We start from the raw sequence: 25,035 nt of genomic DNA, 5'->3' as shown, positions 1-25,035 counted from the left end.
AGAAAACATAGACATCTTTTGAATGTAGCTAGATCTCTTTGTTTCAGGGGGACTCCCTCTTAATTTGTGGACTGAATGCATTCTAACTGCTACTTACTTGATCAACAGATTACCATCCTATGTGCTTAATGGAAAGACCCCTTATGAATTGATCTTTAACCAGTTACCAAATCTCTCTCATTTGAAAACTTTTGGTTGTCTTTGTTTTTCAAAAAATTTAAGTAATAATGATAAAACTTCTAGTAGAACTACCAAAAGTATCTTGTTAGGTTACTCATTTTCAAAAAAGGGTTATAATGATAACTCAATTTTTGTTTCAAGAGATGTTAAATTCTTTGAGCATGTTTTTCCTTTAAAACAAAAAACTGATTTAATCAGACCTTCTGAAAATGATTTTTTAAATTTCTTTAATGATAATGAGTATCCTAAAGCACCCTATGATGAAGAGAGAGATAGTGGGACAACTGATTGTGATGGCAAGAGTTCCTCTCATTCTGGCAGTGTTCATAGTGACATTACCAATGAAAGTGTAACAACTGCAACACATGAGGATAGTATAGATGGTTTAGATAATCATTTATTTCAAAATAATGACCAATTATTTGAAAATAATGGTGATGATTTAAATAATCAAGTTGACAATCAAGTTTTAAATATTGACAATGTTGATAATCAATCTTTGAGAAGATCTAATAGAATTTCTGTTTTTCCAAGAAAGTATAAAGATTTTGTTGTTAATTCTAGTATTAAGTATGGTCTTGAAAAGTTTGTTTGTTATTCTGCCCAGTGTTTGTTTTTCCTTTATCTCTATGCTTAATAAAAGCACTGAACCTCAAAGGTACAGTGAAGCTTGTAAACACACTGAATGGGTAGATGCTATGAATAATGAGATAGAGGTTTTACATAGAAACAATACTTGGGAATTAACTGAATTACGTAAAGATAGAACACCCATAGGTTGTAAATGGATTTATAAAATCAAATATAAGTAAAATGGTGAAATAGAAAGATATAAGGCTAGACTAGTGGCTAAAGGTTATAGTCAAAGAGGAGGTGTTGACTTTGATGAAACATTCTCTCCTGTGATCAAAATTGTGACTGTTAGATGTTTAATCAATATTGCAGTTCAAAATGATTGGAATTTATATCAATTAACTATTAATAATGCTTTCCTATATGGTGATCTTGATGAAATTGTGAATATGAAACCTCCCGAAGGTTTTTGTGATATTAATGATAAAAGAGTTTCTAAGCTTAATAAATCATTATATGGCTTAAAGCAAGCACTTAGGCAACGGAATGCAAAATTAACTGAGGCTTTAATTAAAATGGTTTTGTTCAAAGTAAAAGTGATTATTCTTTGTTTACAAAATATTCTGGTAAAGTGTTTATTGCTCTACTTGTGTATGTGGATGATATTATTGTTAGTGGTAATGATGAGCAGGAAATTGAGAATTTCAAAACTTATTTAAAAACTCAGTTTCTAATTAAAGATTTGGGATTATTAAAACTCCTAATGGGGTTTGTTTGAATAAAAGAAAATATTGTTTAGACCTTCTTGAAGAGTTCAGTTTACTTGCAGGAAAGCCAATTTATGTGCCTTTAGATCCTAAGGGGGGGAGGAGTCATGCCTCCCAAATTACCATCCCTCCCAAATTCCACCAATCAAATACCTCCAACTCAATTTTCCTTTTCAACCCTCCCAACTATCCCCCCCAATCATTTTTAATGGCATTCATGACTTTCTCATCCCTCAAAAAAAAAAATTTTCTTTTTAATTTAATTTAATTAAACACTTTCTTTTTTAATAAAAACTTAAAATATTTCATTCAAATTAAACTAAACATTACACAAACATAAAATTAAAAAGTACATAACAACATAAAACGAAACTAAAATTCTACATGATAATGAAGACAACTAAATCAAACTCGCGACTGATGGTGGCTGCATCACTGGATCGTCAAGGAATGATAAGTCTAAAGCCGATACATGCACCGTGAGATCATATCGGAGCCGATGATGCACGTTCTCGTCCATTATCTCCCGGTTTGCTTCCGGGTTATAAACTCTTGGCACCGGTGGATCCATAATATGAACCGGTGATATTGCCCACTCGTTGTCTTTGATGATCATGTTGTGTAGTATAGTACACGCAGCGACGACTTTTTTGATCTTCTCCTTTGTCTATAGCCAGAGGGGACGGTCCAAGATCTTCCATTTTCCCTTGAGAACACTAAACACGCGCTCAACATCCTTTCTTGCAGCCTCTTGTAGTCTTTTAAATTTCTTTTCATCTTGTTCCACTGGATGAGGATAAGCTTTAACAAACGCAGCCCACCTAGGATAGATTCCATCGGTAAGGTAGTAACCGCGCTTGTAATCATGTCCATTTACGCTAAATGAACTGTTTGGCGCGGATCCATTACACTCGTTTTGAAACAACGGCGACTGCTGCAAAACATTGACATCGTTGTTCGATCCAGCGGGACCGAAAAACGAATGCCAAATCCACAAGTCATAAGAAGCAACACATTCAATCATAATAGTAGGTACCTTGTGATCACCCCTCGTGTATTGCCCTTTTAAGCATTTATGGCACATCCTCCATTCGATGTGTGTACAATCAAGACTACCAAGCATTCCTGGAATGTGGTGTCTTTCTTCATGAGCTTGTGTGATGAGAGCAATGTCATGAGATGCCGGCCTACGTAAGAACTCCTTTTGATACAAATTGACGACCGCATCACAAAAGTACTCCATGGTCTTGCGTCCCGTTCTAGCAGCCATACATAAATACTCGTCATATGTGTCTGAAGGTTCACCCGTAGACAGTTGCTTGATCGCCAATGTGCACTTTTGAAGAGCGCAGCAACTTTTTTTACCCAGTGCGTCGTACCCCTCTTGAAAGTAACTAAAGTTAGCTTCAATATCACCAACAATCTTCAAAAACAACCTCTTGCTCATGCGAAAATAATGACAAAAAAATGGTTCGTCAAACTTTGAGTCTTCAATGAAGTAGTCACGCATTAGTATCGCGTGAGCTTCTTCCCACTCTCGATCAATATACCTACGAGTGTCAGTAGAGGTGTCGGTATTTTCAAGCTCGGCGTACACTTGGTTAAAAAACTAAAAAGTACTCCCCGTAGACGAATCGTCTAAATTCGGGGGAACACAAAATGAAGAAGATGAGGAAGAGGAATCAATTTTTTGGTAGTGTGGTGTTTTTTTGGGTGAAAGTGTGAAGATATGGTTTTGTTTGGTGATTTTTTGGGTTAAAAATGAAGTGTATATATAGATAAAGAGGTAGGAGAATTTTTTTTTTTAAATAGTGTTCAACGGTTAAAAAGTGGGCGGACCCCACCACAAACGCACCCCCCTAACGTTCGAAAGTTTCAACCCGTGCATGGCTTTTAGCCCGTTGGAGTCCATGCCGCTACCATGCCGGCTTAATGGCGTCGGTGTTCCCTCGGTGGCATGCCATGTCGTTGGGCATGCCAATGACCACTCCTCTCCCCCTAATGTGCTACTTTCTAGTGAAGAAAGTAGTTCTGATCCTATCTTAGATAATATTACAAATTATCAAAAGCTTATAGGTAAGTTGATTTATTTAACTCATACAAGGCCAGATATTGCTTATACTGTACATTGCTTGAGTCAATTTATGCATAAACCTTTAGCTTCACACCTCAAAGTTGCACTCAGAGTTATGAGATATCTAAAAGGTGCTCCTGGTAAAGGTATTTCTATACTTAAGTCGTCTTCTTTGACTCTTGAAGCATATGATGATTCTGATTGGGGTAAATGCATTGCTAGTAGGAGATCTGTTACAAATTATTGTGTTTTTTTTCTGTGGTTCATTAGTTTCTTGGAAAAGTAAAAAACAAAACACTGTTTCAAAATCTCCTACTGAAGGTGAATATAGAGCTTTAGCTGCTGTTACTTGTGAAGTAATTTGGATAGTAAAAATTTTACAGGATTTACAAGTTACTAATGTACTTCGTGTTAAAGTGTTTCATGATAATATATCTGCCATAAAAGTGTTTTCAAATCCTGTTTTCCATGAAAGAACTAAGCATCTAGAAATTGATCTCCATTTTGTGAGAGAAAAGATGTTGACAGGGGTCATTAAAGTTGAGAAAATTGAGTCAACTGATAATATACCTAATATCTTGACCAAAGGATTGGATACAAAGTCTCATAGTATTTTTTGTCAAAAAATGAAGTTGGTTAATTTGTTGGAGAATAAGATTAAGTGGGGATGTTAAAAGATGTGTTGTAATCTTATTCTTCCTTAAATTGTTGCTTATTGTATGATTAGAATTTGTGCAGGATAATTTGTTCATGGATAGGACTTAAGGACTGCAGATGAACTTTTGCTGTGTAAAGGGGCTAAAAATGGCTTTTCTGAAAACTTAAAGAAGAGGGACTAGTTTTGTATTTTCTTAAAAGTTATCTTTATAAATACAATGTTATGAACCCTAAGGGTTCATAACCCGTTTCCCTCTTTTCATTGATATTTTCCCTCGATATGGATTCTGTAATAATTCTCTAAATTCATAAATTCATCATTGTAATAGAAAACACAGTAATCTAATTGTGTGAATCCTACCTGAATAACAGTGGGGATTTTGGTTGATTGTTTAATTCAATTAAGATTGAATTAGGTAAGATTAAATTGAGATTTAATCTTTGATTTCTGGGTTAATGGAAGTTTGTTCACCTTGTTTTTATACGAATAACTATAAGCAAGCCAAAATAAATTTAAAATCTGGACATTAATGGCAGAAGGAGTCTCTATTTTGTATTATCAAAGTTACAGAGAACAATCTTTATCTATACTCTATATTAATGAGGATACCCCTCATGTGAAGAACATGAGGGAAAATGTCTAAAATGTCCTCCTATGTAATATTTTCACCTACAAGGCTACAACCCTTTAAAATATTTTCACATACACTATTCTCTTAACATTAATAACTAAATTACACTATCAATCCTTTATTTTTCTAAAATATCTCCATTAACCTTTTAAATCAATTACTTTTATATGAATTATCTACGACACTCGACGTCGCATCCACCACCACACCGTCGCCGTCACGACCACCGCCGCATCGCGTGGGTACAATGCTAATATATAATAAAGAAGGATTGTTTTTCAAAAGTATTTTTAGAAAGATTATGATGTGTCATGATCACACATTTTTTAAAAAGTTTTTTCTTTCATTTATGATGTCATATTTGACAAAAAAAAAATCTCACTTAATGCTTATTTAAAATTCCTAATATTTTATTTGAAACAAATAAATTTTAATTTTTTTTATAAAATATTATGAAATGACTTTTTATACTTTGTTAACGCAACATGTACTCTTATTTTACATATCATTGTGTTAGTCGATTCACTATCTTCATATCAAGTTATAATATATTGATAAGAAAAATTACATACATTCTTTTATATTTTTTTGGTTTTAAAATTTGATTACAATGCCCGGATTGAACCCGGGTTATTTAGCTAGTGAAGAAGATAATAACATTGGCCTTTTTTACATTACTTCATAAAACCCTTATGATTGTTTAATGTCAAAAGTTTAGTCCTTTAACTTTTGAGTACATTCATTCAATACCTCAAATCTTCCTTATAAATATGTAACAGTTATTTACTAGCTTATAATTCCATATCTCCTATCAAATGACAAAAATATTGCACCTAACTTATATAAGTATTCTATATCATTTTGAAAAATTATATGATTACTAATATATGGTAAACATAAGTATTCTAATTATAAACTTAACTACATTTCAAAAATACAATGTGAGTACGTATTAAAAAAATGTCACCTTCAATTAAAAAGCCTTAACCATAACCTATAATTAAAAATACTATAATAAACTATGACAAGATCTTTGAAAAACTAACGATGCATCTTATATGTTTACATTAAACTTATCATTTGAAGTCATCTGCCAAAGTTGTAAAGTTGATTTTATATAATGAGAAATCATGTGCGGACGACTCATCTAGCTTAAGTACATAGTCCTAAACTACAAAAAATTGATAAGTTGTTCGTTTACAAAACCTAATGGGTACATTTTCAAAGCGTTTCGTCTCGGAGCATTAAAAATCTCATTACCTGCCCTACCCATGAGTCATCGCATTCATGTTATCACTTTTGTAATCGTGCCACCTGTATACAAAAATCCCAGATCCGCCTCTGGTGGAGCCGTGGAGGTAGTTGTGGCAACGGCCGATAGTGGTAATGGTTATGGCGTCAATGACAGATAAAGGTGGTGGTAAAGGAGAAGTATTCGTTATTCCCACCTACTCTCTGGTCAGGATGCCAATATGCGGTAGTGCGGCATGGTACCCAAAGGGTACAAGGGGCTAGATGGTTCCCTTCCAATTATCATTTTTAGAGGAGAGTGAACGAGATCGGAGGGGCAAATGGAGAAGAAAAAAAGAAAATATTTTAACAAACAGAAACGAAATAAGTGATTGAGATTAAGATTAATTTTTTGGGTTTTTTTTTAAAAAACTTGCTTTTAAATGAACAAACCGGTATAAGTATGCAATACGAGTATTAACCTACTTTTAAATATTTTATTTACAAAGTCGACACAATTCGACCCATATCATACCATCAAAGTAAAACAAATTGTAATGACGTAGAGGAAATATTGTGAAACACACCTACACGAAACCCGTTACTTTGTGTGCAAAGTGGGTAATAAACGGGCAACCAAAAATATCAACATATAATAAACAGGAAAAAAGAAAAGAAAAAAAGAAAAAAAAAAAGGGAGAGAGAGCTATGGTCTCGAGTATCTGTCTCTCCATATTATCTTCTACTTCTTCTTCAACATCAATTAGCAATTCCACTTGCTGTTATTTTAGGCCCAAAATTAACAACATCACTAATAATAATAGTAACAATTTTATAAAATTCAGAAGAAAAAAAAGAAGAGGAATAATTAGAATAATAAAACAACAATGGTTGGAAGAAGATGATAAAGGAGTATCCCCTGAACGATTTCTCGAAAACAATTCGATTGCGGATTACATGAGGTTTAAAAACGGTGGAGATTCGCCTCCTCAGTTACAAACTGCACTTGTTACTTATCGCAAGAAATTCCCTTGGTCTATTCTTAACCCTTTTCTTCAGGTTTCCTTTTTTTTTTCTTTTCATTTCATTTCATTCAGTTTATATATATATATATATATTTGTATGTATATATTTGTATATTTATACACACACACACTAATTACTTTTTTTATATTATTTTTTTAGGTTGATTTGGTTTCTACTATCCACATTGCAGACAAACAGTATGCCTTTTTTCTTCTTCTTCTTTTTATTTACTATAAATAAATTAAATTATCACCCATTAAATTATCGTATCGTCTATTTAAATATACCATACTTGAACAATACTTTATGAGGATGGTCGTTAATTCATAGCGACCTAAAACCCGTGGAAGACGACATTAGTGTTACTGTCGTTATTTCATAGTGTGCAAGTTATGTATTTATCAAATTGATTTGTTTAAAATGGATGTGTTTTTATAAGATGTCCCAACACACAGAATAAAGTATAAAGTTTGTATTTACATAGATTGTACTTAATTAGTGCTTACTTATTTTGAAAGGCCGAAAAAATAGTAACCAGAATATGGGTACTTTACATATCAAAATAGGAATAATGATAGCATAATTGTTAGTTCTAATATAATTCAAGGTTTTTAAGCCTTACAAAGTTTAGGGGTTGTTTTCTTTATCATTAATTTTGTTGAGTTGAGACGAAAAAAGAATGTTCCTCTCAAGGATAAAAAGCTTTGACTTGTTACTAGATTATATGGAGCTTCGACAAGGATGCAGTCATGCAAATAGTAGATTCAATCAACTTTCATTACAACGTAGGTCCTAGTACAAATTATGTAATTTACTCCAACAGCTTTATTCTAAAGTAGATCCCTAAAACCTACCTTATCATACTCTAAAACCGCATTGGGCTTGTTAGCGTGTAAGCTTTTTGGGTGAAGAGCTTCTTTGGGGAAGTAACTCAAGGATGGCTGCTTTTTTTAAGGGTTAAAAAGCTATCAACACATAAGTTGTTTGGTTAAAAAGCTGGAGCTTAGTTAACCTAAAGCTGAAAAACTTTTTAAATAAACTAGGCCAAATATCCCAGTAGTCTATATGATTGATTTGTTTAGATTAGATTTTAGAAGAATAATTCATTGGTGTAAGGTCAATAGTACCATGTTTTCAGTATAAAAGGGTGTGCATGCTACCTTGGTAACTTCAAGCCTCTGGCTTGGATGTGTGCGGCCTCACCTTTGCTTGTTGCTTGAATGAAAATGCGTCTATTTCTTTCAGACCAAATCAAAATAAAGATGTAGGTTCTCTAGCCTCTTTACATGGCTATCCTAAGATGTTTAGCTATCAAAGTTTGAACCTTTTTGTAGGATGCTTTACCACTAAGCCTCCTTGAAGATGGTTCATATATATCAATGAAAACAAAGTTTCATAAGTAGAATACCCATTTCTTGGTGAAATTGGTCTTTATCAATTTCATTGATAGAATGCTTTAAACTTAATTTAGAGACATACAAGCCATAGCACTATGTATCTAAACTTGGATCTACTTCACTAAAGTGATGATTAGCGATAGCAATGGATCGGATATGAATAAGGTGTATCTGTATCTATATCCACATCCATATCCATTTATTTTCATCATTCGTATCCTTCCCATATCCATTTAAGTTTGCTTTGTTTATGTACATTGAAATCTGTGGGATGAAATGGGTCAATGGATATCCATTGGATATAAAAAAGTTTATTTGTTAGAAAGACATTAACTTCAAAGCAAACATTTTTTTGTGAATAGATGTTATAAATATAAGCTATATATCTAACTAGTCTATTGGTTTCGAAACCAAATATTTATTCAAGTAGCCTTTGATTCCGCCATCAATATAAAGTGCTTATACTCCATGAGGGTATTGTGAGCTAAAATTATTAATCCACTTGGACAGTATTTGTTAAGCATTATATATTAGTGGATTATCATTAATTACTAGTAGAGTACAATATATCAAATATTTGTAGTTTTAGTTCAAAAAATATACAAGATGAGCAATTTAAAATATGTATGGGCATATATGTATATGTGTATATGTACAAATCTAGTATATGTACATATCTAATATATGTATTATATCCGGTGGTAAACGGGTATATATGGATGACAAATAGTCACCCATATTCATCCATTAGAGGCGGCATGGTTGTAAAACTCGGGACTTGAATGTCATCCGGGTCGAGTTAGTCCGATTCGGACTACAAACTCTGTCAACACTTGTAAAAGTTGGCCTTGGTTCAACTCGATCAATTTGTGTGTGGGAGTGAATGTGGGTGAATGTAGGTTTGCGTCGATATTATATACGTCGAAAACAAAAGACATAGGCATGGGAAAGCATACAAGCATAATATCTAGAGTTAATTACTTAATTGGTACCTAACGTTTGTGTGATATTGTTGGTTTCATACCTTTCCTTTCGAAATTACGTAGATCATACCCAACGTTTTAAAAACTCCACTCTAACCATACCTGGACCAAAACTCCGTTTGTTGACTATCAAAAGCCCCCATGTGACTTGCATGTGAGGGGCAATTTGGTCATTTTCACATGTATATGCTTTCTTTATCATCATATTCATCGATAACAATTTTTTTCCCCAGAAACATACTAACCCCCAATCTTTGATCTCCCTTTCTTATCAACCATCAACAACAAATTAAACATTCATCATCTATTAAAAATCCAATGCATAAACAAATGATGTTCATTCATAAATTAAAAAAAAAAATCTCATCCAAAAATCTTGTCATCCCAAAAATTCATCCAAAATTCATATAAAAAGTTCATCCCACAAATCCACCCCCTTCCCTCCACGAATATCCTTAATCCCATCAGGAAACACCATAACCCACTCCCACCGGAACCCCACCATCATCACCCCACCACCATACATACATACACCAAATCCAACCTCCCTATCACCAATATTAACCCGAAGCAAAGGACATCGTACACAAAGCGAAGGATCGATTGGCCTAGGATGAGGTGGTTGACCGTTGAAGGAGTAATCAGTTGACCGGTAATGGATGGATTGGCCACTCACAGATCGTTGGAGTTATTGATTGACAGGAGATGGAGTAGTTGACCGTTGAAGGAGTAATTACCGGTGATGGCTTCATGGCTCGATTGGTTGGTGAAGGACCGATTTGTAGAGATTTATATTGAGAGAATAAAGAGATTTATATTCATATATATATATATATATATTCAACTTATATATATTTTTCCTAATAAACACAAGTGATAGTGGCCCCGTACTGACAAAGCTTGTTTATACAAATATTCATGTATTTGAAGATATAGATTTGATCTATATAGTCATATAGATATAAATCATATAGGTATGTTTTGAAGATTTTTTTTCCTGGGCTTGTTTATTGTTTCTGAATTAATTGTATGTATAAATAATAAATTATTTATTATATATTACTTTGGGTATAAAAGAAGTGGAATGGCAGCTGCACGCGATAAATTACGAAACTACCCTCACGTGCAAGTCATGTTCGGGACTTTGATGGTCAAAAGACGGAATTTTGGTCCAGGTATGGTCGAAGGGGAGTTTTTAAAACGTTGGGTACTTGGGTATGATCTACGTAATTTCGAAAGGAAAGGTATGAAATCAGCAATATCGCGCAAACGTTTGGTATCATTTAACTAATTAACTCTAATATCTATGGATATTGTGTTCAAAACAATCAACTAAGTCTATGCAAGTCTATGTACAAGGTCTGCTATATTACATATGCTAAAACATATTAGTATCTCTATACCTAGAGGAAGATGCAAGTATCTACTCCCCGTATCCAATTGATGATACCAACCAAATAGATTCGTAAAGATCTATAAGAAAAACAATAAAAGAATCTTGCTGTTCGAGAAGCAAGGTACTCTCAAAAGTCTTTGAACTCCATTGAGTTTATCCATAATCATATTACAACCCTAATGATCTATATAAATACTAATTATATAGCTTGATTAGCATGGTAACTAAATAATAATAAAGACATCATAGGATATATCTATAGTAATAATATTATTTACCTAATAATAATAAAATTAATATTATCTATCAATAAATAATTATAAATGCTAAATATTTAGTGGTATCATTTAGTTTTGAGAATTTCATCCCTTAAGTTTTCATGTTGCCCCCATTGATTAGATTAAACACTTAACATGCACGAATATATATTGTAATGTAGCATTGGAAATGGTTTTAGCCGACACTTCATCTGTGAATGTTAAAACAAGTGAGATATGCTAGCTAGTATGATATAACATGTCATGAACAGGTACTTTGAAACCTTACAGAAGGAACTTCAGTCATATGATTGTGTGCTATATGAGATGGTGGCTAGCAGGGAAAGTTTAGAAAATCGAAGAAACCCTTCAGCAACTAGAAAGCTTACAAATTCACGCTCTCGGGGTTTTAATATTATAGGGTTTATTCAACGACAAATGGCTAGAGTACTCATGCTTGATTTCCAACTAGATTGTCTTGACTACGATCCTGATAATTGGTACCACGCCGATCTCGACTTTGAAACCTTCAAGCTACTTCAGGTGCAATCCCTTTCCGTCTTTTACTTGATCTTGTTTATTAGAGGCAGTAAGATGGGTAAGTTGGCACAGTGGCCAATTGTGGGTTCTGTTGGGTTTTTATCTCATCATTTTAGACGGGTCAAAACAGGCATCTGTCTTGACCTGCCAAAATTTTCAGATATATATATTAAAAAATAGGGATTAGTGCGCCGGAATGCAACAAACTATACCCAAAACGTTACAGCGTGCACGAACTAACGTTTTTTTTATTGTATGCATAAACTTAGTAAAAATGTTCAAATCATGCAATGTGTATACGTGGCAGCCCGAATGAGCTACCACGTGTAATTTTTTTTTTAACGGGCCAGGTGTAAGGTTTTTATTGGTCGGTCACAAAAAGTTGCATGATATAAACTTTTGTATTAAGTTTATGCATACAATAAAAAAAGGGATAAGTACCCTCAAAATGTAACTAAGTATGACCAAATGTCTATAGTAGGAATCAACTAAGGACTTTGTATATTGTATGGTGGTAGCTTATAAAAATGTTCAAAAGATGTAACCGGTTACCTGTTAGAAAGGTAACAGGTTACACTCTGACTTTTATTAGTTTGACCACTTACATGTGGCATATTCTTCATCAACAAATCCACATACAATCTAATAATTAACCACAATCATATTCATATTCAACCATATATATATATATATATATAACCAGATCAAAAAATAAAAAATTAAAAAACAACAACAATCAATCAATTAATTACAACAAGAATACGACAACAATTTAAAGCAAGATGGCCGGAAAAACAAAACCACCAAGGTCTTATGGTGGCTTAAAATTGATAAAGATTTGAATGAAAATCGAAACCCACGAAAGAAAAGGTAACAAGTGGCTGGAGATAGTGATGCTTCGACTGTGGCCGGAAAAACGATGATGGCCGGAAAATCTTTACCATCATAAAAAAATACGATAAATAGATAGATTTGGGGAGCAGATTCCGGCCATCACCACCACCACTTCCGGCCACCCCAACCCTAAACGAACAACATCATTATCATCCGGGTCTGGAGCAGATTTGCAAGTGGCCGGATCTTAATATCGCTTCATATTTTTCTTGCTATATTACACACTTTACACGTAATGCAACACCATTCTTTTGTATTTAACGGGAGATTTACATAGGACTAGTAACAAGAAAAAAAGGTTTGATTGTATATATCTTGGGGCTAATTTGCTTGTAGATGAATATCCGTCATCGACTCCCAAGATCTATGTGTTTTGTTTGTAAGTGGGATTTAGGTGGTAGGTTTTTGGATGTAAGTGTGTTCCGATCTAAGTGCATATGAGTTTTTTTTTTATTCTCTTAGATTTGATTTTGGAAATTGTAAGTAGGATTTCTGGAAATGGCTTGAAAAATGATTTTCTTGAAAAGAAAGTATTTAGAATATTTATGATGTGGCAATCCACGTAGATGAGGACCGTGTGAATACACTTGCAATCTACTCCACACAAGCAACTAGCCGGTTGTATGCCATATGTGTACATTTTAACAAAGTTCCCAATATACAATATCCAAAAATTATAGTTGGTTCCTACTATAGACATTGAGCCATAGTTAGCTACATTTTGGGGTACTTATCCCTAAAAAAAAAGGTTAGTTCGTGCACACTATAACCTTTTGGGCATAGTTTGTTGCATTCCGGCGCACTAAACCCTAAAAAGTATATATGGAAATAAAGAATATGTGATAATGATTAAGATCTTTGAATATTATAGTAATATTGCTGTGATAATGATTAAAATTTTTGAATAAAATGACTTTGGACAACTTTGAACCTGTTCGACACATTCCCCTCTAAGCTAAAATTTTTATTCGACCCTTTTAAGATGAAACACAAACCAAATCAACCCATTCACAAGTAAATGTGTCGAAATTGTTAACTCTATTATATATAGAGATCTTGTTACAATCAAGATTCAAGAGTTGAATCCCTATTTCCTTATAAACTAAAGGTGTTTCGTCTGTTCCAGATGGAAAAAGGTGAGAGCCTTTTTACATTTGCGAGAGATATGACTCTCAAATCAACGAAAGCATTGGTACAAGCCACTTCAATCCCCGAAGAACTTGGTCCATGGAGATCCAAACTATTATGGGCCTCCCGTGTGCTACCTATGCCTCTTGTTGGCCTTTTTTTCATTAGCAGTCTTTGTGCTGATGTGGGTGATGAGCCAACTGATAATCCAGAACTAGAGGCATTATCTAGGCTTGATTTTGGTGCTGCAATGAAGGTCTTTTTGGCAAAAAGATTAACATCAGAGTAAGTCTTCTACTATCTTTATTTGATGTTATATCGAATTGCAATGCTTGATTTTCTAGTATTATTAACGCTGAGTACTTGTCAAATACCTAAATATACTACCTGTGTGAGATAATTTAAGAATATTGAGACCCAAATCATTACCATTATAATAGGTAGTTGTGGACTTGTGGCTCTATCTTTGAATTTCACTAAAAAGGAAATGTTGCAAGAACACGTTACAAATAGGAAATTGTTGCAGTTTTCAGAATATCCTTTTCTATGAACTGGTGATCAATATACTTTTGTTTTGTGTAAAAGAAACTCCATTAGGCCTCTATATTGTAGTCAAAGCATCATATACACTCTAGAAATTTTAGGTTATCAATATCTCTGTGCAAAATGTTCAGGTTAACATAAATAGCATTTTAGAAACTCTAGCTTCTTTGAAGGACTACTTGCCTATGTTGTTTGATGGCCCATTGACTTGCAGTGTTAAACTTTCCAGTTACGTATGTTATCTCTAACGGTTTATTATATAACTAGCTACAAATGGGATGGGAAAGGGTTGAATATGTTGAAAGTCATCTACCTAACTGTTTCCTGATTTTATTAAAAGCTCTCACTTACAAAAAAAAATGTGTAATTATTATTGGAATAGAATAACTTATGTAATTAAATTTGAAACAACTATTACTTAAATGACGTCAAAAAGTGTTGTGTGTCAACCTAGGCGAGGGTATTGGCAGAAATTGATTGAAACGAAAATTACCCGTTCCATTACCTTCTTATCTCATTTTGCCACGATGGTTATATATTATTCAAAGAAAATAAAAAGTGAAGAATTTTGAAGACTCAAGACATGAGTAAAAGAAATTTTGTCTCTTATCAAAATCTGCATTTATGGTGATTGGGTGTTATCTTTCTGTTCAGTTTTACAATGGTAACGACAGATGTAGAGGAGAAATCAGTCATCATTGGTGAGCGAAACAGGGCTGCAACAGAAGCACTCGAAAGAGCAATCAACAATGGCCAGAAGAAGATCGCGATACTATATGGTGGTGGGCACATGCCGGATTTAGGAAGGAGGTTAAAAGACGAATTTGACCTTGTTCCTTCTCGGGTTCAATGGGTAACTGCTTGGTCAATCAAGAACCGAAATCTTACAAGCAATTCTTTACCTTTCTTGAAGAAACTAGCAGAAGTTTCAGGCTGGCCATTAAACCGGTATCAAACTTTGGCCTTGCTTATATTTTCATCTGTTCTGGCATTGGATCTGTGGTTCTGGGAACTCTTTTTTGGGTCAACAGTCAATTTTATTACACAAGTAGCATCTGATGCAGTTCAGTTTGTTGATAATTCTAACCTAAGCTAATGAACGATGCTGTCACATACAGATATAGGTCAAAGATTTTTATCATGTTATGTGATAATAGTAATTGTTCATATTTGTAATTCTTGTAAATTTACATCCTTAACTTTTGTAAGGCATCTATGATCGTAATTTGGTTCCATGGGGTTATTAAACGGTACGTTATGTCATAAGGATAGATTTTTAATTTTCTTGGCTATTATTAATACTATCCGCGTGTATCACACAGGTTGGTAGAAAATTATGACATTGAAGTCTTTTAAATTGGGTACAATTTATTAGTTTCAAGAATAGTTTAAATTTCTCTAAAAAAAATTGAACTGAATTGATTGTATTGGATTTTAAGTTGAAATCTCTAAGGGTGTTGGGCTGTTGCCTGTTGGCGTTGGGTGCTGGTTGAAGCCTTGAAGGCACAGCCAACCCGGACGGGAACACTGTTGCCCACCCCCATGTAGGTTGACGGAATGAGCGGGCGATGGTTGTGAGCCATTGTCTACTGCTGATCTTCTTCAATGATTTTGAGGAAACTAAAGGCTATAAATGCTGTTGTACAAGACTACTTAATTAAAACAAATTAATATATTAATTACGATAAGAATACATATATCCCATACAATACATCTTAAGCCAACGGTGATCTGAGTGATGGACACACGAGCTACACATGATACCATCCTAGCCATCTTAGTCTGGTAGTCTCGTAAGCTTGAGTCAACAATGGCATCTTGGTTTCCATCTTCCAAGGCCCGGGTTAGCAGTGGCCTTTCCTGTAAGTTCAAATACACTATAGACATAAGCCATTTGGATTTCTTAAGTGTTATAGAAAATATTTATGTGATACTCAATCATCAAAATCACATAATCGTATAACATAACGGGACTCTGAAGTATAGCGGTATAGGATATGCTTGTGAGTATAGCGTGTGCCTGTGTGGGTATACTTTTGTTTGAAATTGAAATTGAAGATTCGGATTATCTAAAAAGTTAATAGATCAAGTGACCAAAGATAATCTTAATGTGAAAAATACACAAATGAGTAAACGGGTGAGTTTTCTCCCATCCGGTTACTCGAGGAAGGTGATTATGATAATTATTATTTTTAGTTGTAATAACCTTTTTCTTACATCTCCATGAGTATACCTATGGGATTTGAACCTCCAGGATGTCACAACCACCTTAGAGGAGGTTAAAATACAAAGTGAAAAATTATTTTTCATTATACTTGATGTCAGTGTTATAGACATCGGAAATCTAAGACAAACATTTAGGGCATCATAATGTAGGTGGATCCAATTTGAGCATAATTGCCAATTAAATCGGTCAAAATTTGGTCAAACTATCACAAATTAAGTCAAATTAATCTTGTTTTCTTGTTGCAAAATCATTTTAATCTAAATATCTATATGTTTGAACTTTTAAGTAATATCTAATATCTACAGGTTTGAAATTTTGAAGATTAAGTTTATATTTATAAACAAAGTATGTCTGTGTTTCCAATCTATTTCTATCCGTATAATTCCGATGTATTATTTTCATTTAAATAAAGGAAATGGTAAATCCCCATTAATATTAGCTTAAAAATCCTTTTAAAATCACATGAATATAACATGTGATTTGGCTAATTTTCTCTGTTAGTTTTATCTCTTAGATTTTTCCAAATGTCGATATCTAAGCTAATGAGGTTGGAGGATATATCAATACTCTATAAATAATTCTAACTTGAGTACTGCCGTAGTACTCTACCATTTTGGATGAATACTCGCTCCAACGTATCCAATTTCAATATGCGATGTTTATGCCCAAATTGTTTCTCCAAACATAATAAGGACGGACAATTGCGATTTAATAATGGATTTAATAAAACAAATAAAAGCATCATTAAAATTGAAATTTTACTTACCTAGTCAACTATATGATCATCTATAAACACATTAACAGAATCAACTGGCCCGTGGCCTGAGAAAACATCAGAAAACATTGATTAGAAAAATAATTGATTTTTTAAAAATATATTTCTTATCTAATTGTAATTTTATTTTTGTAATGAAAAAGTAAAAAGATAATTTAACTTAACATCAATATTATATTTATTTTTAGAAATATTATTCACTTATTTATAGCTTTAACAACTTTTGAATATATATCAAAGCCCAAACTTAGAAATTTTAAAAGCCTACTAAGGCCCAATCTTCTTCCAATATATATTTACACTCAGTTTTTCTTTTTAACAGTAATATTTACATTGAGTGATCTGACCTAATCTTAATCCCCTTTCTTCCCCATTTCGCCGATATATATATACCGGCAACCGTGATATTTAATTTCCTGCGAATGTGACCGGAAATGTCTCATTTCCGCCGTCCTGCATCTGCTTTTTGAGCTCCTTTTCTTTCCCCACGGTATGAATTTTTTATGTTCTTTAGTTCTGTTTTTTAATTTATATGTATACATATATAATATAATATATATATATATATATTTTAATATGTATAATTGAATTTTAATTGTAAAAAAACATACATGGAAACACTAAATAGATGCGTTAGAGTAGAATTGAAGGTGGGTTAATTTTCCAGTAGTTAATGTATTTTGAGCGACTTTATTTAAATTACATACATGATTGAAATTCTTATTTGCTTGACCCCGAAAACTCCTTACTTTAAGTTCCTCTTTTATTAAAGATACATTATCTATACTATATTATAAAGCAGATTTCTTCTAGATTTTCAACAAATCTTCAATATTAATTTTAAGTACTTCTCCAAAATGCCCCTCCTATCTATTATATATTTACCTAAAATAACTATAATACCCTTTCTCTCTCCTCAAATCTCAACCAAATATCTTTTTTCTCTCTCCTTCATAAATCGTTTATTCCTCCCATTCATTCAAAATTTTTTATCTTAAAAACTGTACATCGATAAATTATGAGTGTTCTTAAAATTTCATGCTTTTTCATTAGAGATGTCATTCGATATACTTTCGACAAATTTTTAAATCCGAGGGCGGAGCCCGTACGGCTAAGACATTTGACTATCATACTCTATGACATATCAACTCTTATAACCTATCACATTCTATGACCTAGGTATCACCACCACTATCTCACCGCCACAACGTGCGGGTACTTGTTCTCGTACATCAGAAGATTGTTTACAGATATAGAAATTAAATATGATTATAGCCTATGAAAGTAATTCGATTAATTACATAGTAATGTGTTATTTACCATATATGTCAGGTTAAACGGATAGATAAATAACTTGGCGACTAGGAATTCGAAGCAAATTTGTTGTTGGGAGATCGATTTCCACATTAACCTAAGATGACTAGTGTTGATGATATGCCTGATGAAATCCTGCGAAATATACTGTCTCGACTACCAGCCAAGCCAATGGGGCAGTCCAGATGTGTATCCAAACATTGGAATCGTCTGATTTCTGATCCCCCTCTTTTATGATGTGAAGACCATCATCAAGGCTGTTTCTAAGTCAAGATGCGTCACATCCGTATAATCCTATGTCTATCGAAATTTCAGACGGAAGTAATGGACCAGTTACAAATGTAGAATTTTCATTGTTCAAGGATCTTCCGGCTATTAAAAACTGGGATGATAGATTTGTAACGATTGTGGGAACATTCAGAGGAATTATCTTGTTGGCTGTCAAGGATTATATTGCGTGGGAGAACGGAAATAGCTATATGCAAGAGCATATGATCTTGTACAATCCGTTTACCGGGGTACATGAGGTGTTTAAAGATCCGTATTTCCCTTTGCCTGGTGGGGCCCATGCATATGGATTTGGTCATGGTGCAACCCCGAATGACCTGAAACTGATTAGATTTAGAATGTTTACCAGGTCGAAGAAAAGTTGGGATTCGTGTGAGGTATTGAATCTGAAAACACGTTCATGGAGCCGGCCAGAACTCATTAGTCCAGATGGTTACCTTTATGATGATATAGGTATCTTTTTAAAAGGCTATCTGTATTGGATGAATTCTTCGAGGATCTTGGCACTCGACGTGGAAAAGATGGTAATTTCATTCATAGGTCAACCTAATTCAGCTTTTGATAAACAAAGTTATCTGGGTACATGTCATGGATGCCTATGGTTGATCACGAACACCGACGCCAAGACTCTCAATTTCGATGTGTGGGTAATGGGCGAACAAGGCGTTGGTGACTAAAGCGTGTTCTTTCACTGTAGGTTTGGAACGTCCGGATTATTTCTCTTTATCTCATAATATGAAAATCACTGAGGACGGAAGAATTATAATGTCTATAACCACGGATGAGGATGAGGATGAGGATGAGGATGAGGATGAGGATGGACATATGTTTATCTGTGATACATCAAACTACTCGTGTAAGCTGCTAAAGTGTCCATCAAAAGAAGTAAAGCTGAATGGGGCTTCAAATACAAGGAGAGTCTCATATCGCCGAGGAATATATGTTGTGTTTGATATCTCGTCTTGATCATGATTTTATGCTAGAATTTGAAATAAGTTTGTAAGCTTATCTATATCTACTTTATGCACATTTGGATCTTATTATGAATCTTTATTTTTATCTGATCTAGTTGGTTAATTAGTAAGTTAAGTTATTAAACATGCATAGTTTATTGTAGTCTATTCATTTCTATATCGCATGTTATTCTGTTGTTTTGTACCCCATAATCTTAAGAGTTAATTACTGAAATGATACCTAATGTTTGCGTCATATTACTGGTTTCATACCTTTCCTTTCGAAATTACGCTGATCATACCCAACGTATGCAAATTTTCACTCGGACCATACCGAAGGCTAAGGCCGTCACGTGTCCGTTAAAAACTCCCCCACGTGACTTGCACGTGAGGGGTAAAGATGTAATTTCATGTTTCTTAATTACTTAAATAGTACTTAATGTTTGCACGATATTTCTGATTTCATACCTAAGGTTTTTCCTAATTACTTAAATGATACCTAATGTTTAGTTATTAAGTTTTTTTATTTTTTATTTTTTTTTCTTTTGAAAGGTGAGTTTCATTTTAAGTCAATGTCTTAAAAACTAGTATTTTAGTCATACTGGTGTGGAAATATTTTTGGTATTATCGGTATTACTGGAAATACTGGCCGATACGACTATTTTTAATTTGTTTTATTATTCTTTTATGAAAATTTCCAAAACTGTTACAATTTAACGAAAATAGTCAAAATACACTATAATCCAGTAAAAAATAATACAAAATAAGTTTTTCATAACAAAATATAAGTTTAAAGTTCACAAATAACCAAAAATAGCATTAAATTATCATAAAAATAATTTTATAAAAAATTCAAATTTTCTTTTTCGAAAATATTGGGAATACCACAACGGTAATACCAGAAATATCAGCCGGTATTTACCGGTATTTAAAACATTGCTTTAAGCTTCGTGTCGCAGTAAATATCGACTGGTATTTTTGGTATTACTCGAATATTCCGGTATTACCATTGCGGTATTTCCAATATTTTCAAAAAAGAAAATTTGAATTTTTTTAAAAATTGTTTTTATGATACTTTATTGCTATTTTTGGTTATTTGTGAGCTTTAAACTTATATTTTGTTATGAAAAATCTATTTGTATTATTTTTTACTGGATTATAAGTGCATTTTGACTATTTCGTTAAATATAAACAAGTTTTGGAAAATTTCATAAAAGAAAAATAAAACAAATTAAAATAGTCGTATGGCCAGTATTTTCGGTAATACCGATAAGACCAAAAAAATTTCCACACCCGTATGACTAAAATACCAGTTTTTAAGACATTGGCTTAAAACGGAATTCACCCTTCAAAAGAAAAAAATAAAAAAAAATTAATAACTAAACATTGGATACCATTTAAGTAATTAAGAAAAACATTAGGTATGAAATCAGCAATATCGTGCAAAGATTAGATACCATTTAAGTAATTAATAAACGGGATATTACATCTTTATCCCTCACGTGCAAGTCACGTGAGAGGGTTTTTAACGGCCACGTGACGGCGTTAGCCTCCAGTATGGTCCGAGTGGAAATTTGCATACGTTGGGTATGATCAGCGTAATTTCGAAAGGAAAGGTATGAAACCAGTAATATGGCGCAAACGTTAAGTATCAGTAATTAACTCTAATCTTAATTGTGAAGTTTCAGCAAAAGAGTTTATCAGTTTTATATTTTCCAAAATAATTACAATAATTAATTGGAGGGGTTGGGTTTTTTTAATGAGATATTATGCACTTTGGTTTCATTATTCATATCTCCATATACTGATTTTTTCTAGAGGTTCTATGTTGTTTGGATCTGATCAAGACGGCATCATCATCATTAGCCAAATACCCATTGTTACATGATGACTTTTAAGACGGTTCTGTTATAAGGCAATATCTACAATTACAATTTTGTATAGAATCAATTTTTACAATTGTGATACTAAAAAACAATGCAACTGTATTTGGCAAAATCATTAGCATCTTCTTCTATCTTCTCCACGACGCCTCTTCTCTCCTATTAACTGTCGGTATAGCTGGTGTGCCCCTCTCTGTTCTCTCCTTTTACTTTGACCCACGGTTGGCGGTTTATCTTGAACAGTTGGATTCCTTTTGATTTTACTTTTTGTTCGAAAACAGGGGTTTTGACTATATTGGGGATTTATCGTACTGGTTGCTGTTGATAATTTTGGTACTCTTCTAGACAATCTAGACCCCTGTTATTGAAGCTCTGTTCTGACACATACTACTCTTCTGGAGTCTGGACAATCTATAACTAGTTAATGTTTTATTTTCTTATATTGTAAGAATATAGCAAATCTACCAAGGATTAGCTCAGTGAGTAAATGCAGAACATGGTATAAGGTGTTCTTATATTATTTTGTGTTAGTGTTCATGTTTTTTCTTTGCAGCTAATTCTGCAAATGTATTATATGGTTGCTTCCCTTTGTATTTTATTGTTTCTTCTGCTGTTGATGCAACTTCGATTCTATTTATTTTTCGTTATCAGCTATGTATTTTTATGTTTTATTAATAGCATTTCATTTTATTAGGATATATCATAGGTAATGCATGAGAGTTTATGCATTGTATAGGATGGACCAAAATTTATGTGACTATGTTGAAAGTGGATTAAAATTTATGTGACTATGTTTTAGTTACTCGAACAAAGGGCCTTATCTGTTTCATATACGTGACATAAGGACGCTCAGACTATCGATATCCACAGGCAAAAAAGTCACAACATTAAAGAATCTGGTTAGCACTTAAGCTGGCATCTATATCTTTCATTTCATATACATGCCATCTATATTTGTCATGAAAACATAACTTACTAATTAGAAAATTTAAAGATGGTTAAGTGAACATTCTAGCATCCAAAATGACACAGCAGTTGGTTGCTGCAAGCCACTTGCTACTTATGTGGATAACTGGATATATAGGTAGATAAATGGGTAGGTCGTGTAGCTAGGGTTGGGTCGGGTCAGGTTGACCAAAAACGTTGTCATATGATTATAGCGTCTCATTATTTCAACGATAATTTATCTGCTTAAATTAATATTTCAGTAGGATTTTTAAATGTGTAGGTCTTGCAAGTTGGATTGGATGATGTGTTATCTGAATATTGATTTAAAATTGGTTAGCTGAATTGACCAGAAACGGTTTATCCATTTTTCTGTTGACTTCATGTTAAGATGGATAAATGGGCAGTTTGTGCAGGTTGGGTTGGGCAATGGGTACTCTGGGTATATTTTGAAATGGGTCATGCTGTATTGAATAGAAACACCGTCCAAATTCTATTTGCTTATGATAACTAATTAGTGTCTGAATAAATAATTCAGTAGGTTAATTTCAAGAAAATACGCTTTGTTTACGTAAACCTTTATCTTTATCTTTATTCATACCTCTTTGGGCTAGCAGTATCAGTCTCTTGGGTGTGGCAGCTGTGGCTCCCAATCTTGCTGTAAACGTACCTTCTCAGTTATAAGTTTGATTGTTTAAAAATTAAAGAAAAAATAACATTCCCCAGTTTGATCCATTTATATTTGATTGTTCTCTAACTTTACGTGATGGTCAAATCAAGGTTGCTGATACTACGTTGCCGGATAAAAGGCAAAGAAGTTGAAGCACCGGAGGCAGTTAAGCATCCCTAAAATGGATCCAAAGAGAGGGTGAAAAAAGACGGTGTTGTGCTTGCAATGTGCTTGCAAGTTGCAACAAGTGATTGTAATGGTGACTTTGCCACGAGAATCAAGTCTTTTGGATGTTTGCAAGGGAGCTTCGAAGCAAAAAGATTTTGTTTATATGCTTACCATGGTTTGGAGGACATAGTCGGTGAGTAAAATTACTTCCTTGCCCTTTCTGCAATCTGCCTATACAGGGTAGTATCTGTCATATTTCCTCCAAGTAAAAATAGTTTAGTTTGAGGAAAATGGTTTGGCATCTAATGATCGAATACTTTAAGAAGACAAACTTAAGAGAACATGCGAGTCAAAATAAAAGCCCCCAATATCTCTTGAACATGCGAGTCAAAATAAAAGCCCCCAATATCTCTTGATTTATGTTACTGAAAGATTTAGATTTAGGAAAGAATCGTGTTAACAAAAGGAAAAGGAAAAATATATTGGTGAAATCCAGATTAGAAAGTGTAGCATTTTTTCTTATGGTGGATGGAGTTTGATACGAGAAATAGGAAACTTTTGCAACTTGTATTGAATGGAGGGGAGTGTTTTTGTTCCTTTATAGTGGTATGAATACATTAATTACCTTACCTAATTTGGCAGTCAAATATGGTTGCAAAAATGATATTGTATCAGTAATTATCTGACTTTCAATAAGATGTTCTGGTAAGTTTTATGCATTTATAGATACAATGAACAACTTTTGACTCATTTGAACTATTTCTTGTTAAGCTACCCTAAGGAAAAGAAGAAGGCAGGTGATGGAAGCATCAATAGAGAGGAACCTGCCACAATTCAGAAAGTTTAATTGAGGCTTCTTTTGTGTCATCTCTCAGATCCATTAACCTTTTATTTAGTAATGTAGGAACTAGGTAGCTTAACCAATGATATTCTTTTGTAACTACCATCAAACAATACCTACAATTTAGTATCTAAGAATGAAGTCTGTTTACACTTAGTTCATCATTTATTAACATGTCTCCACAGCGAAGCATGGGTATGATACCTAGCTATAACATATATCAATACATATATGATATATCAACTTCTATCAAAAATATCGTTTATTTTTATTGAATAGTCAAATCAATAGTTATCTTATTTATCATGAAAAATCATCAAAGGGGACTGAATACTTGAATTTATAATGAAGTTAAGTTCAATAATTTTTGTTTTCAAAAAGATTTCATAAATTATTTTCGGGAAAATAAGTTCATTCTCGTAGTGCTTATTATCATGATAGTTTTAGAATCAGTTTAGGTATATGTTTTACAATGTTAAAAAGTTTCAAGTTTAGATTTACAGAAGTAAAATTTATTATGGGCTCAGTATGTAAGATTATTCAGTTCAATGGAACTTTTGTTTTTATAACGACAAATTAGCTATTAGATGACTCCAGAATTCATATTGACATCCTAACAGGCAGTACACAGAACTTGAACCCACGATCCACACGCTACCCTCATTACCGGCCCCAAAGGATACCGCAAAGTTAA

General features: G+C 33.4%; 3 protein-coding genes and 1 long non-coding RNA gene across 4 annotated transcripts; 3 read left to right on the top strand and 1 right to left on the bottom strand.

The window, feature by feature from the left end:
- Window positions 1–2,187: 2,187 nt before the first annotated feature.
- Window positions 2,188–3,030, bottom strand: LOC122589001. Its single transcript, XM_043761267.1, has one exon. It carries the CDS (start codon window positions 3,028–3,030, stop codon window positions 2,188–2,190), a length of 843 nt encoding a protein of 280 aa, XP_043617202.1.
- A 3,745-nt stretch (window positions 3,031–6,775) lies between these two features.
- LOC122585163 lies at window positions 6,776–15,530 on the top strand. The gene is made up of 5 exons (XM_043757271.1): window positions 6,776–7,172; window positions 7,299–7,336; window positions 11,445–11,715; window positions 13,733–14,019; window positions 14,932–15,530. The coding sequence occupies exons 1-5, from the start codon at window positions 6,822–6,824 to the stop codon at window positions 15,371–15,373; spliced, it is 1,389 nt and encodes a 462-aa protein (XP_043613206.1). The 5' UTR covers window positions 6,776–6,821; the 3' UTR covers window positions 15,374–15,530.
- A 2,090-nt stretch (window positions 15,531–17,620) lies between these two features.
- Window positions 17,621–19,949, top strand: LOC122584966. Its single transcript, XM_043757058.1, has 2 exons — window positions 17,621–17,769; window positions 18,612–19,949. The coding sequence occupies exon 2, from the start codon at window positions 18,890–18,892 to the stop codon at window positions 19,556–19,558; it is 669 nt and encodes a 222-aa protein (XP_043612993.1). The 5' UTR covers window positions 17,621–17,769; window positions 18,612–18,889; the 3' UTR covers window positions 19,559–19,949.
- A 1,652-nt stretch (window positions 19,950–21,601) lies between these two features.
- LOC122585973 lies at window positions 21,602–24,718 on the top strand. Its single transcript, XR_006321840.1, has 4 exons — window positions 21,602–21,898; window positions 21,999–22,616; window positions 23,443–23,693; window positions 24,272–24,718. It is a non-coding gene; the product is annotated as an uncharacterized LOC122585973 (long non-coding RNA).
- Window positions 24,719–25,035: the final 317 nt, after the last annotated feature.

The sequence above is a fragment of the Erigeron canadensis genome, chromosome 1 (genome assembly GCF_010389155.1).
Source record: "Erigeron canadensis isolate Cc75 chromosome 1, C_canadensis_v1, whole genome shotgun sequence".
Lineage (NCBI taxonomy): Eukaryota > Viridiplantae > Streptophyta > Magnoliopsida > Asterales > Asteraceae > Erigeron > Erigeron canadensis.
This window is presented reverse-complemented; position numbering and strand designations above follow the sequence as displayed.